We start from the raw sequence: 15,222 nt of genomic DNA, 5'->3' as shown, positions 1-15,222 counted from the left end.
TTATTTATTTATGCAGTCTCTTTTACAAGTATTTGGTAACGTTATATGTATTATTTTGTTTTTGAATTGTTGTACTCTAGCGCTACACTTTTAAAGTTTTAGACATGATAATGTAGTATCCGGATTTGCGCCATGACTGCCAGAATTATGAGATGACAGCCCTATATTAGATTAGACAGAATAATGTAGCCAGTGGCCCATAGCCGAAACAACAATGCTCATTGAATTAACGTGCATATGATATCATAATGTTATCATTATCACAAAATCTACTGTGTTACATCATTGCCGCTGACCGTTACAAATATTAGGGCGCGTGTATACAAGCTGGCTATGAATAGTGATGAAGTCAAGTTAAGGTTGCAAACACAACAGAACTAAACTGGCACTTCGGCTCACAGCTCGGGACATGCAGGGTATTTAATATGTAGTATGTACCTATTTAAATAATATGTAGGTGGTTTTTTAATCCTACACAATCGGCGCGATTTTAGATAGATTATAGTGATGATATGGATTTAGTATGCGCAAAGTTGAGAGGAAAACAGTATCTGGGTAAAGAAAAAGTAAGCCAAGATAGGTAAACTCGGAAATGGATGGGATTCGATTTCCCTTTTAATACACCTACTTACTTTACGTACTTAACTTAAACAAAGGAACATCATGAGAATTATTATTGACTCTTTTTGTCCCTTCGTGGAGCATAAAGCTGCAGCAGTTATTTTCCAGCCCTCCTATCTTTGACTACTGCCTTGACCTGATGCCAGGAGGAACAACGCCTGGAAGAGGTGAATCGTTCGATCACGATTCACCTCTTCCAGGCGTTATTTGGTCGACTAGTCTCGTTCGGCAGGTCGCCGTTTTTATATTTTATTATTTCAAAAAATAAATTCTTTTCGTCGTGCACGTAAGCGCTTGACAGTTTGTCTGAGGCCTGAGCACATTCCTCAGTTAGTTAACTTAGGCTAACTTACGACGGCTAATTGAATTTGAGCTTGTGTCTTGTACAGCATTTCCTTTACGCATAAAGACGTATTAACTCATAACTTTGTAGTATCTAAGGACAGCGCAAACCTTCCTTGCAACCATATTTTATTGTAGGTACGTGTGTCTCATTTTAGACCGCCTTCAAAATTTTCCGTATGATTAAAAATATTCCAATCCCACGTACCTACTTATGACTTTAATTGCCCACTTGAAGTGGAGGCCTATATTCACGGTCTCTTCCATTAAGTATTTAAGGATTGTTGCAAGTATTGTCTTGACGTCATTATGGGTATTTAAAGAATCGTGCCGAGGTTCTTGTTGCTTTAATAAAAGATGGTTTCGTCGCCCTCAATAGTTGAAGGTGGATGGGAGTGTGTATTCAAAGAGATGTACTTACTGAAATCATGTACGAAAGATGTCAGTCAACTACAATTCGCTTCCTTATTGCAATAGGCTTATCAAAACTCTATCCAAAATAAACAGACCCAACTTTGCCTTTAAATTGCCCGTGCTACTTAACCATATTAGGCCCAGTTGCATGACAGGCGGTTAAAGTTACGTTACGGCTACCTTTAAATTGTACCGTCAATGAAGCAAAATGGGATATAGGTAATTTTTTGAAATATAATAAAATATAATATCGCTAGCGAGCATACGAGTGGGCCGGTCACCTGATGTTGAGTGATTATTCGCCCATGAACACTTTCAGCACTAGACAAGCCGCCAATGCATTGCTGGCTTTTCAGAAATATGTCGATCCGCCCCTTGAATAACCCCATGTTGAAATCCAGTCGGAACACTGCTGAATGCGACAGTTTGATTAGGGATTAGATACAATTGACCTGGCAACCGTATTATTCTGAACTGGTAATATTCTGTTCATTGTTTTATTAACACTCAGTTATTATCTTAGTTCCATTTTACTTTCCAACGGTAACAATAGCAAGGTATGCATACATAAGGCGTATACAAGTACGAGGCCAGGTTTTAATGCAGTCTAAAATAAACGAATGACACGCGACTGGAAGCCACCGTTCGCATTTGTTATTATCTAAGCAGGTCATAAAGGAGTGCCGAGCATAATGTAAACAAAGCTAAACCCGCGACTACCAAGCTCTTTTAAAATTACCATCACGGAAGAATGATTCATCTATATAAAGGAAAAACTAACGGATTTATCAACGCACAGCTCAAACTACTGGACGTAGATTATTAAGAAAATATTTTTGAAAATTCAACCCCTAAGAGGGTGAAATACGAGTTTGAAATTGGTCTAGATGGAGTAGGCGAACGCACATACAAACAAACAGGCTGTCAAACTCATAAGTCATAACCCTAACAAAGTCGGGTAAACTAGATTAGAAGATAAATTATAGAATAGAATAGAATAATGTTTATTCAAGATATAATATAGGTGTTAGGTACATGGTGTAGGCAATATCGTCCCGTACAGTAGTGCAACACCTCGAACAGGTAGGCCACTCAGCTTGTGTTGAGACGTCGGTCGGGCCCCTCAGACACAAACCTCTATAGCAAATATCTGAGGTACCAGACGCCCCAACGCTGATTTTCAATTACCGCCTTTTATATTACCCAAACGTCAGTGGCATAGAATATATAAAGTTGGCGAGTTATATACTTTAGTAAATGAATAAATAAAATGAAATAAAGTGTTTATAGTATTAGTATGTATATTTATGAAGCGCGGTTTGAGCAACGATTTCGAAAGTAACTAACAGTCTTCACTCTTTAATAACAAGTTAATTGTTACCTTTAGTTATATCACAACACATTAGAACACACACATTACTGAATAAGATAAAATACAGATCTTAGCTATGTTCTTACATATAGCTAGTGCTCCAGAGAAAATTTTGAGTAGGTAATTAAAATGGCTTGTTACCTACGAGTACGACTAGTTATGTTGCTTGATGACAGGCGGTTAAAGTTACTCGTACGTTATGGATACCGTTAAACTTTGACCGTCTTAAAAGCATAATAGGTTGCTGATAACACTTAAACTTATTTTGCATGGCAACCATTTTGTGATTCGCCATCTTTTCTTTTCTTGGTTTTTAGAATTCTGTACCCAAAGTAAAAATCACGTCAATCCGTTGTTCCGTTGTGACGTGATTGAAGGACAAACCAACAAAGCAATAAACCATCAAACAAACACACTTTCGCATTTATAATATGGGTACTGATTATCTAGTCCCGTTGGCACCCTTCGTATATGTATTATGTAACCCTATAAAAATAAAAATAAAATAAAATAAAAATCTTTTTTATTCAAATAAACTTTTACAAGTACTTTCGAATAGTTCGGATGCATCTACCACTGGCTCGGAATGCCTTTCCTGTATAAAAGGTATAAATGTCGAAGAAAATATCTCTACATTTAACATTAGTTACAACCATACTGCAATCTGCAATTTTGACATTTGAGTTGTGTCAAGCGCGTCTAACCAATCGAAATATGAGATGCATCACTTTCAATTTATCGCATTGCGTTATTGCAGTTTGAAAGGCACACTTGACCACCGAAGGTGAATTTAATATCTGGCACTAATAACAAAATTGTCGTCACAAGTGTGCACAATGGCTCTCGACTCTAATACGAGTTGGAGTGCTATGTCTACTTTCTAAACTATTACTAGAAAAACAATATACCTAATGCACTTTTAATACCGGCTTTCTAATAAGATTTTACTTGAATATGGATTTAAAGAGACTGATAATAATTTTATTGTTCACTACTGTACTATAAATGCTAAAATGTGTGTCTGTCTGTCTGCCTGCTAGCCTTTCACGGCCCATCTGTTCAACCCATTTTGATGAAATTTGGTACACAAATAGCTTGCATCCCGGGGAAGGACATAGGCTACTTTTTATTCCGGAAAAACAAAGAGTTCCCACGGGATTTTTAAAAACATAAATCCACGCGGACGAAGTCACGGGCATCACCTAGTATATTATATGCCTTTAGTCACTCTCCAGGTCTTTTATATTATCCATCACGCTGATTCGTTACTCCTGATTGAAGGACACAACCAACCAACAAACAAATATACTTTCGCAATTTATAGTATGGGTATAGTGATTAGAATGGATAAATGAGGATTATTGTCTCTTTTATCTTTTAATCTTTATCACATGTCATGTAGTTGGTGTTTAGCACCAGTTTTAAACGTCCGACTTACGACGTGTCGACATTGAGGATTAGTCCCAGACTAAGTCTAAGCCCAGTGATGCAAGAGTGATATGTGATATCCCTTGTAGTATTGTCGTGTCGTTTGGAATATCGCAGTAGGTTCTATCGTAAACTATTTACCTTTTTCTGCTGGAAGACTAGAGGAAATTAAATATTGGGTTTACAAAAAGAATGAAGCCTGAGAGTTCTCCATAACATTCTCAAAGGCGTGTAAAGTCTACCATTCCGCATTAGGCCGTCCGTCGTGGCGGACTAAGGCTTAATAAACCTTTCTCTTACACAGAGGAGACCCCCCACTCAGTAATGGTCCGATGATGGGTTGATGATGACCATGGCGATAATGACATAAAAGAACATCGGTTGAATTTCAACTATAGGGAAACTAGCAGGACCCCAAAACTACTTAAAACTGGAAAATTTGCAAGAATGAACATGTGGCATGATATGACAAATTTCCAATTTGCATGTTGGAATGTGCCTTCCCTTTTTCTCTATTTGCTCTGACAATTTGTTTCTGCACCCTTACCCTGTATTGGTAAAGCCTCAGAACGTCTAACACCATTGGTAAAACCATATTTTAGCCCTGTGAAAAGGATAAAACCTAGACCTATCTGCAAAGTTTAAAACTCAAAACTACTTTTTCTTACTTTTCAGAGTACATAGCCCTCCGATTAATGCAAGCAGTGACTGCGCGCGTCAACGACGTGTGCTTACGATATCTGGACAACGCGCGCCTTGACACGTTACCGCCGCCCCCGCCACAGTCACTCAAAGAGTACAAGACATTCTCTTCTGCCACAAAAAACTCGAGACGGGTCATGGAGGACAGACATGTCGAGATTGCAAACCTGGAAGCGTTATTTGGCATTGAGGTCAGTAGTTGTATTTCTTTGTCACGTTACGCCCGCTCCCGCTACAGTCACTCAAAGAGTACAAAGCCAGTCTCTTTAGCCACAAAAAACTCAAGAAGGGTCATGGAGGATATAGACATGTCGAGATTGCAAACCTGGAAGCGTTGTTTGGCATTGAGGTCAGTATTAATTGTATTTCTTTGTCACGTTACGCCCGCTCCCGCTACAGTCACTCAAAGAGTACAAAGCCAGTCTCTTTAGCCACAAAAAACTCAAGAAGGGTCATGGAGGATATAGACATGTCGAGATTGCAAACCTGGAAGCGTTGTTTGGCATTGAGGTCAGTATTAATTGTATTTCTTTGTCACGTTACGCCCGCTCCCGCTACAGTCACTCAAAGAGTACAAAGCCAGTCTCTTTAGCCACAAAAAACTCAAGAAGGGTCATGGAGGATATAGACATGTCGAGATTGCAAACCTGGAAGCGTTGTTTGGCATTGAGGTCAGTATTAATTGTATTTCTTTGTCACGTTACGCCCGCTCCCGCTACTAAGAGGTTGGGCTAATTGCGTTGTGAGCTTGATCTTTCCAAGTTATTAGTGTGCTGTGCACTGCAGTTTTTTTTTTAATTTCTTAAACCATATATTTCTCCATGTTCACAGACGACGGAACCCACCAGTTTCTACGCAGTATACGACGGTCACGCGGGCTCCGCGGCGGCGACGTACTGTGCAGCCCACCTACACCAGTACTTAGTGGAGAGCCCGCACTTCGCCAGAGACCTGAGACAAGCCACGCATGATGCCTACTTGAGAACAGACGCCGAGTTCATAAGGAAAAGTAATCAGAAGGTAAAAAACTCATCATCATCATCACCGTCAGTCATCATCCCAATTCGTCTCTAGCCCACTACTGACCACGGGTAAAAATTTTGCTACAGTAGCTTGCAGGAAATATTGTACATCGAAAAAGAAAATCGTTTCGGCTTCGTAGAGCGTTGTCTCAGTCACTCATACCCTTGTGACATTTTGTTGGTCTCAACGACAGTGACAGCGCTCTACGAAACCGCTATCTCTTTCTAAAGGTCGACGTATAGTCCGCGATAGGTCGAGATGGCAATCGGGGTGGGTACGCCACGCACACCCACACAGTCCCTGCGCTAACCCGGTGCGTACGAGCGCGGGTGACATGCTGGTGTGTGGGGCGTCCGCCCGTCTCATACCCCGATTGCCATCTAACCTGTCGCATACTACACAATATTTATTGCCGGGTACTGTAATTGTACGTACCATAGAGCAGAAACAAAGAGGAGTTGGCCTAAGCAACTGTGCACTGTGATTTTCAACTAGGTCCTGACGTCATCACTGTGGGCGGGGCCTTAGTTAGTATGCTGTCTGCGTTCGTCAGGTTCACATATATTGAGACTCGTATTATCGGTGTGTTTTCGCGTTTTTAAGAACAAAAGGATGAAGTGTTGTGTTTTATCGTGTCAAAGTTATTCAGACAGACGTTCTGATGCTATGAATGGTATCACATTTCATTTGTAAGTAATTTTATACGTAATTATTAAAATTGTTCTAGATTATTGACATCTAGTGTGAGATAGCTGAACTATGTAGTGACATCAATATATCGATGTTAGGTCGCTAAGCGAGTAGTTTTGCTACTAACCCGCAGATGGAAAATTGAGAAGTGGGCGGCGTTCCACAACCCCTCACCCCGCAAAATGTCACTCGATATTTCATAGGGAAATCTTAATACAACATCTCCTCTTTGTTTCTGCTCTATGGTACGTACCTACTGGTAATCGACATGGTCAATTCGACCATGGTATGTAAGACATCGATATGGAGCGATAAGGCCGCCAAATTGTACCTTCTAGCTCACGTACTCTTTGTTTTTATGTATCTTTGTAGTCTACACAGTAAAAGTTTATGAACAGACTAGCTGATGCCCGCGACTTCGTCCGCGTGGAATTAGGTTTTTTGAAAATCCTGTGGGAACTCTTTGATTTTCCGGGATAAAAAGTAGCCTATGTCACTCCCCAGGTCTTTATCTATACCCCACGCAAAAAATCACGTCAATACGTTGCACTGTTGCGACGTGATTGAGGGACAAACCAACAGACAAACACACTTTCGCATTTATAATAAGGGTACTGATTAATTAATTCATTCAAAATTCAGCTGTTAATATCAATTTTTTTTAAATAACATTTTTACCTGTTGCTATTCACATTGCAGCATCATTAAGTCTTATTTATAATAATCTAATCTAACCCTAACTTAACTTATATCTAGTTTTTTTTAATAACAATTGTATCTTTATAATTTTATTTAGTTTTTTTTAAAATATAAATTTTATCTTTGTCAGAGAGCGTCGGGTGGCAGCACAGCTGTATCGGTAGCGGTGCGCGGGCGGCGGCTGGTGGCGGCGTGGGCGGGCGACTCCCTAGCCCTGCTCGCCAAGCGCATGCGACTCATGCAGCTCGTCAACCCGCACAAACCCGACCGACCTGTGAGTACCTGTTCAAGCCTGGACAACGTCAACATCAAGGCATACTATCGCACAGAATGCGTGTACGATTTGTAAAAGACTGTATAAAGTAGAACTAACACTAAAGGTGTGTGAAGTCTACCAATCCGTACTTGGCCAGCGTGGTAGACTATGGCCAAACCCTTCTCACTCTGAGAGGAGACCCGTGCTCTGCAGTGAGCCGGCGATGGGTTGATCATGATGATCATGATAATGAACACTAAAGGTGACAGCACACATATCAACTCGGAAAGGGAACGTCACTCGAACGGGAACCAGTAGGGCGATTGTCTAAAACCTGCATCAATCATTATTACAATCTCAATTGTTCTGATTGGCTGAATTTGTGCGATTCTTGTTGCAACAATGCATTGTGGCCAATAGTGAGCGAGCATTAACCAATCAGAGATGATTGCGATCGTGACATTGTAGCTGTCAAACAACCGCGGTAGGGCCACAGCTGCGCGATTGCGGGAGAATGACAGCTACAATATCACGATCGCAATCACCTCTGATTGGTTGATGCTCGCTTACTATTGGCTAAAAAAAACGAGGTGATAACGCTACGATTCCGATTAGGGTGCGTTGCAGTAAGAAATTTCATACAAAAAATAGTGGGACGGCTCGACTTGATACGGTGATGATCCCTTTCCGAGTTGATATGTGTGCTATAATCTTAAAAAGCCGGACGGTATTCGGTAGCAGAGCGACTCCAACTCGCGTTCTGCAGTTTGAATGACTTCATATAACTCTTTGTATTTCAACTTTTAGGAAATACACATAGCCGTAGAAATGAGATTAGTTCAAAAAATTGTTAGGCACAATTGGCATTCGGCAGACAGCAAAAATTTCTTAACAAATTAGGCTCTCTGGCCCAGTGATTTAAAAGACCAATAGAAGCTCTTCCGAGGGGCCTTGTACGCTTCATTAGATAGAGCGAAGTCTTTGTCAAAGTACCCAAAACATCAATATTCTTATAAACAAGACTGTGCTGAGGCCGATCATGACTTCTGTGACTCCTAAACATTAACACAAAAAGTTGCGAGGTGTTGTGGGTAACCCGACAAAAGCTGAGCTGTGCGCTGTCTCGCTTACTCATACGGTATTTAGTTCGTTTGTTTCACTTCGTTTAATTTAACAAGAGGATCATAAGCTCTTAGAGAGGCGAATCCAATACAATTTTATGTTGCAGGACGAAAAAGAACGAATAGAGTCGACGGGCGGCACAGTTATGTTCTGGGGCACCTGGCGAGTCAACGGACAGCTAGCGGTCTCACGTGCCATAGGTCAGTTGCTTGCACAGATAATAATCTCCTTACAATACAGGGTGTAACCAGAACGCTGGCAAAAACGAAGACAGGACTCAATCTACTGATGATTACCGATATGATACAACAAAAAAAAAACGGGGAAAAAATATACAAAAAAATCCTATAATTTTGTAAAAGTTTACGATTTGTTGCAAATAAAACACCTGACTGACGCTAGAGGTCAATGAAAGTTGCGTAAGTAGGCCACTCGGAGTCCATGCCGCGTTGTAGGCGGGGCATTGACCCCGAGTTTTGCACGCTATACATTGCGGGTTTGAAAAATACTAAATCACAAACTACAAAATAAGGCAAATGGTTATTGGTATTGGATTGTGTTTAGGTAGTATAACAATAACGCTAAGTTTATGCTATCGTTCTGGTTACACTCTGTAAGGCTACAGCGTATAACTGAGTAGGTTCCTGCGGTAGTGGTACGAAGTTGACGAATCACTGAGCTCTCGCATCACGTCATAACACCCCTCCCGCACCGCTCCACTACCGCAGGAACCTACTCTGTTATGCGTTATGCCAAATCAAATCAAATGGTTTATTCAAAATCAGTGCCCTTATTATAAATACGAAAGTGTGTTTGTTTGTTGGTTTATCCTTCAATCACGCCGCAACGGTGCAACGGATTGACGTGATTTTTGCATGGGTATAGGTAGACCTGGAGAGTGACATAGGCTACTTTTTATCCTGGAAAATCAAAGAATTCCCATGGGATTTTTAAAAACCTAATTCTACGCGGATGAAGTCGCGGGCATCAGCTAGTAGGTAATAAATTACACTTTGTGATAGTCAGTTGTTGCATTTGTAAGATCATAGTGGTTATAATTTTTACGCGAACTTAAAAACTAAAGCTTCCAAGAGGGTTCCAAATGCGCCCAGGTCTGAGAAGAGCCCATAACAAACTCAGCCTGTGTCGTTTGTCCCGGCTTACACTAAGGTCCACTTTCTTGAAATGTACACACAGTCACAGAGTCGAGTACGTGAAGCTGGATGAAGGAACCACGATGTGAGTCTTATCGCATGGTTCACTTAAAAAACTACTACTTATCAGAGTGAGTTAGTCAAGTCGTTAACTAGTTGTTACTAGTGACAAATGTGACAAACGGACGGAGGAGAAAACAAAGTGATCCTATATGGTTTCTGTTTTTAGTATGCGGAAGATCTTGAAGAAAGATTGCCAACCTCCTATTAAATGTAGGCATCTTCTATGCAAAAGTACCTACTCAATCTTAGGATTTATCATATTTTTCGTGTATGATTCTAGTCAAGTGCTAATCTATTATAGTTATTTAAAAAGGGTTCATAATAATCTAGTAGAGAGGAGCGAATATTTATAGCAAGGGGTTTAATCGGACGTTTTATTGTTATGAGCTTAACAAGTGCAACAAGGGTGGCCGGTCGCCGAGACGAATCATAAATCAAAGAATCGCGTGCCCTTCTGTCATTGCACATTTAAATCGTGTGGAATGTTAATATTCACGCTTATTCGAATGTATATGGAACTTATTGCTTATTACTTAACTAGCTTATGATCGCAACTTCGTCCGCGTGGACTACACAAATTTTAAACCCCTATTTCACACCCTTAGGGGTTGAATTTTCAAACATCCTTTCTTAGCGGATGCCTACATCATAATAGCTATCTGCATGCCAAATTTCAGCCCGATCCGTCCAGTCGTTTGAGCTGTGCGTTGATAGATCTGTCAGTCAGTCAATCCTTTTATATATTTAGAAGAAGAATAAGATATGGTCACAGTTCACGACAGTTATGGAACTTGTAACAAAACGTCGCGGGTACGACGTCACTGGCAGCCGTCAAATGTCGCGATAGGTCGAAATGGCAATCGGGGTATGAGGCGGGGGGACGCCCCGCACACCCGCACGTCACCCACGCTCGCCCGCACCGGGTTAGCGCGGGGGCTGTGCGGGTGTGCGTGGTGTTCCGTCCCCGATTGCCATATCGACCTGTACGCTAGGCCTATTTTTCTTTTATTTCACATCACCCATAGCCTAACTAATATTTAACATATCGTCACTTGCGACCAACATGAGAGTTAACTCACTCTAGTTTACTCTGTTATGGTGGTGTCTCCACTCTCCACCATTAAATTGTTATAAATAATGAGTGTGACAAGTAATGAGCATGAATGACAAAATGCCATTATGCAGCGTTGATGTATCGCGGTCATTTATATGGATTTCCTCTGAAAATTAATATGTCGACACTGTGGTATAATTTACATTTTGGTATGTTAATATGTCGTCACCTTTAAATAAAGTTATTTATTTAATTGCTGACATCTAATTATATTGTACCTACGTTATTTTATGAGTTATGGGCTTAGTACAGAACGTAATAAGTGTTCAGAGTTCTTTATATGCGATGATTATGGCTCGATATTTACACACAAGTAGTGACTATTTGACGTACAATACCCGACAGGAAAGATTGCACATGGAACTTTAGAAAGAGAACGGTTTCGTTGACTGTTGTTTCTGTCGTTGACACCGATAAAACGTCACATAGGTATGAGTGTCAGAGACGACGTTCTACGAAGCCAAATCTCTTTCTAAATTATTTTCTTTTTCTTTCGATGTGCAATCTTTCTAGCCGGATGTACCTACCCGGCAGAAACGCATACACACGAACTTTCGAAAGAGATAATCTGCGCAAGTATCGTAGAGCTAAGTCTTTGTAATTTGAATTGGCACGTCAGTGACAAAACGTCACATAGCTATGCTATGAGTAACAGAGACGAACGACGCTCTAGGAAGCCGAAACTGGCGATTATCTCTTTCGAAAGTTTGATTTGTAATCTTTTATGCCAAATGCTTTTTGGTTCGTTTTTTGGCATGGAAGTAATGTTTTTTTATAAAATTATCGTTTCCTGTGTTAATGATTTTACACTGTTTCACTGTCTCCTGTACAATTTATTTTAGTAGTTAGAATTTTTATCATTACGACTGCTATAAATTTCAGTTAGCCTGCGGGCGGTCTGGTAATTAGGATTTTTAATTATTTCCAAGCATATGTACTCGTAATAAAATTTCATAATTAGAGTGAAAAAAAAACGTGTTAATGAAACAGAATGTAAATGAATTAATTGCAACCGCTTTTTACCCGATTTATGTATGTTCCACCGTAGCGCTTAAACTACTGAGCCGATTTTGATAAATCAGGTTTCTATCGATTCGTTATTGTTATTACAGTCCGGGTGACAGGCTACATTTTACATGAACAAAATCAATATGACGGATGCTACCTCCAAAAAAATCGGGGGTCTCTGATTTTTTTTTCTATCGCATCGAGAGGAATATCAAGTGAAAATATAAATAATATAATACAGTATTAAAATATAGCAAGCAACATAAAAACCATTTTATTTTACCATTATCCTAGTATAAAAAATTATCGAATAAATAGTCAAACAAACAGTTTTCTCAAACAAAATATAGTCCTATAGCCCCATTCTTCTACCCGAAGTACTAAAGTCTTGAATGAAGCACATTTTCGCATTACTGTCAGAAAACTGCATATCGAAAACAAAGGATGTCTGGTTTAATTTACGACTTATCGCGGTAAGGTGCGCGCGTCGGGCGCCGTCGAGGCGAACCCCCCGGCCACAAGTCCCTCGTCAGCCCTGCACGGAAATCTATATCGATCACTTAGGACATACTGCACTTACATAGGGATGGGAATAAATAAAACGAATTCGTCGATATCGATAAGGTTTATTTGGCATGCAAATTTGTAAGTGAGGAAGTGTTGATAATTTAGAACACACTGCACTTCCACTATTATTATAGACCTGCATATAGAAAACAAAGGATGTCTGGTTTAATTTACGACTTAATCGCGGTAAGGTGCGCGCGTCGGGCGCCGTCGTCGTGTCGAGTCCCCCAGCTACAAGTCCCGCGTCAGCCCTGAACGGAATTCTATATCGATCACTTAGGACATACTGCACTTACATCGAGATGGGATTAAATAAAACTAATTCGTCGATATCGATATTGTTTATTTTGCATGTACAATGTACATACATTGTTATTGCACAGACATATCACATATCGATCATTTAAGACGCAGTGTTTGCACCATTTTTGAACTGGATATCGAAATAAAAAAGAAAATAATTCATCAATACCGATAATGTTTATTTTGCATGTAATTTATTAGTGAGGAAATATCGATCATTTAGGACACACAGATTGCACTTGCACTAATTACTATAGAATCGTATGTATATCGAAAACAAAGGTAGTGTAGTTTAATTTAAATTACGATTTATCGCGTTAAGATGAGGCGTGTCGAGTCTTCCTGCCACAAGTTCTTCATCAGCCATGCATAGAACTATAACGTTTCGATCACATAGGACGTACTGCACTTGCATAAGGATGGGAATAAATGGAACTAATTAATTCATCAATATGGATAAGTCATACAGTCAATGAGTATAGTAATATCAATCACTAAGGACACATAGCGCTTGCACTATTGTCATAGTTTAATTTACGATATTATAATCATAGTAAGGTGCGCAAGTCGAGTGCCGTCGATTTCAGCCCTTCTGCTATGAGTTCCTAGTCAGTCGAGCACGGAACTATATCAATCACTTGGAGACACTGCATTTGCGTAGGGATGGGAATAAATAAACACTTAAAAACAAACATCTAAATTCATACTTGGCAAATTCAAACGAAACTTATTTCCTAGATTGAGCACGTAAAGATTTTTTGATTGCAAAAAATCCGATGCTCTGAATCACAATAATGCGTTGGTTAAGGCAAAATTGGCGCACACTAAATGTGCTATTAGCGTATAAGTGAAAAATCATTGTGTAATACACTACCTCGTTCATAACTAAATAAATAAAATAGAATCCTTATCTGATTGTGTCAATGACTTGCATTTTCTTGCTACAGTTTTTGGTAAACCGTGAAATAGTACTCCTACAAACTAAATTGACCACTTTAAACCACTTACATAGTTTTGTAAATGTTTCAAATATTGTGTAATGCTATGATAACTTAAAACCCTTTTAAACTATTGCTTAATCGCATTATAGTGCGTTCATCGGACGTCGCCGTCGAGTCGCTTGCTATAATCAATTCCCTTGGTGCGAAACTATCTTTGTAATTTGATCACGTCGAACCGTCTCCTCTGCAAGATGATGTATTAAATTACAATCATAACCAAAAGTTAATAATATACATACTAATATTATAAATGCGAAAGTGTGTCTATCCGTCTGTCCGTCTGTTTATCTGCTAGCTTTTCACGGCTCACCCGTTAAACCGATTTTGACGAAATTTGGTACAGATAGCTAACATTCCGGGGAAGAACATAGGCTACTTTTTATCCCGGAAAATCAAAGAGTTCCCACGGGATTTAACAAAAACTTAAATCCACGCGGACGACGCGACGTCGCGGGTATCATCTAGTTATCAATAAATGTTATACTAAAACCTTGTGGTAGTTGTATTCATAAACACTACGTGCAAGGCTTAGTCACAATTCCTGGTATGTTTAACTTTTCCTGTTGCATTACTAAATATAGAATAAAGGTACAATCAAATACATACGAGTATGTACAAGTATACTACTACCTACCCATGACCTATTTATCTAAAATATAACGTTCAATGAGCATAAAAATATTCGTGTTTTTCTCTAAAGTTATTTATTGAAAATACTTCTTAACTAAATCATTGTAAGAAAAATATCATTCTCTGCGTCAATGAGCCTTGATTACACTTTTCAATCACTAATGAGTTGACCAACACAATTCCAAGACTTCCGGTTGCCCGTGAACTCTATGAAAAGCAACTCGAATCAAATCTGTCTTTGCGGCGTCCTATGCAAAGACATGCTATGGAAAATATTGATACAATGATCTAATTTTCCATCCTTAAAACATGAAAAGAGATGAGATCCTGCACCTTTATTGTTTCCATACAAAGTGTATCTATCTACTGAGGATATGAAATTCCGTAAAAATCGAGCTCATTCGCCCCTTGAATTGTAAAGCTACTCGTATTAAATGAGACATGAAATAAAAACAAAAAACAAAATATCGATAATGGTCTAATTTCCCACCCTAAAGGAATGTATGAGTCAATGATGCCGGCAACAATGAAAGTGTAGTGTTGACATTTTCTTCATAGTGAGCACGGGGCACGGGCCTTTGCCCCTTCGCATCACCCATTGATTCGGCGTTCCACGAGAGATTAGATCCCGCACGTTTATTCTGTCCCCTTGAATTTGCCCGCCGAATTTCATGCTAGATTAGATTTGTGTGGATTTTGCAATTGCTTTTCGC

The 15,222-nt window shown here is 39.6% G+C and overlaps 1 protein-coding gene across 4 annotated transcripts in view; it reads left to right on the top strand.

Moving 5' to 3' along the window:
* The window catches only part of LOC117996571 (nascent polypeptide-associated complex subunit alpha, muscle-specific form-like), a 128,347-nt gene that overhangs the window by 18,256 nt on the left and 94,869 nt on the right, over nt 1–15,222 (top strand). For 3 of the 4 annotated variants that reach the window (XM_069509561.1, XM_069509560.1, XM_034984648.2), the window contains exons 3-6: nt 4,853–5,070; nt 5,711–5,899; nt 7,422–7,565; nt 8,776–8,869. In XM_069509561.1, coding sequence (XP_069365662.1) covers nt 4,853–5,070; nt 5,711–5,899; nt 7,422–7,565; nt 8,776–8,869 — 645 coding nt within the window. Of the gene's footprint in view, nt 1–4,852; nt 5,071–5,416; nt 5,551–5,710; nt 5,900–7,421; nt 7,566–8,775; nt 8,870–15,222 lie in introns of those variants that run through there. The other variant, XM_069509562.1, reaches the window with a different exon arrangement.

The sequence above is a fragment of the Maniola hyperantus genome, chromosome 3, assembly GCF_902806685.2.
Source record: "Maniola hyperantus chromosome 3, iAphHyp1.2, whole genome shotgun sequence".
Lineage (NCBI taxonomy): Eukaryota > Metazoa > Arthropoda > Insecta > Lepidoptera > Nymphalidae > Maniola > Maniola hyperantus.
This window is presented reverse-complemented; position numbering and strand designations above follow the sequence as displayed.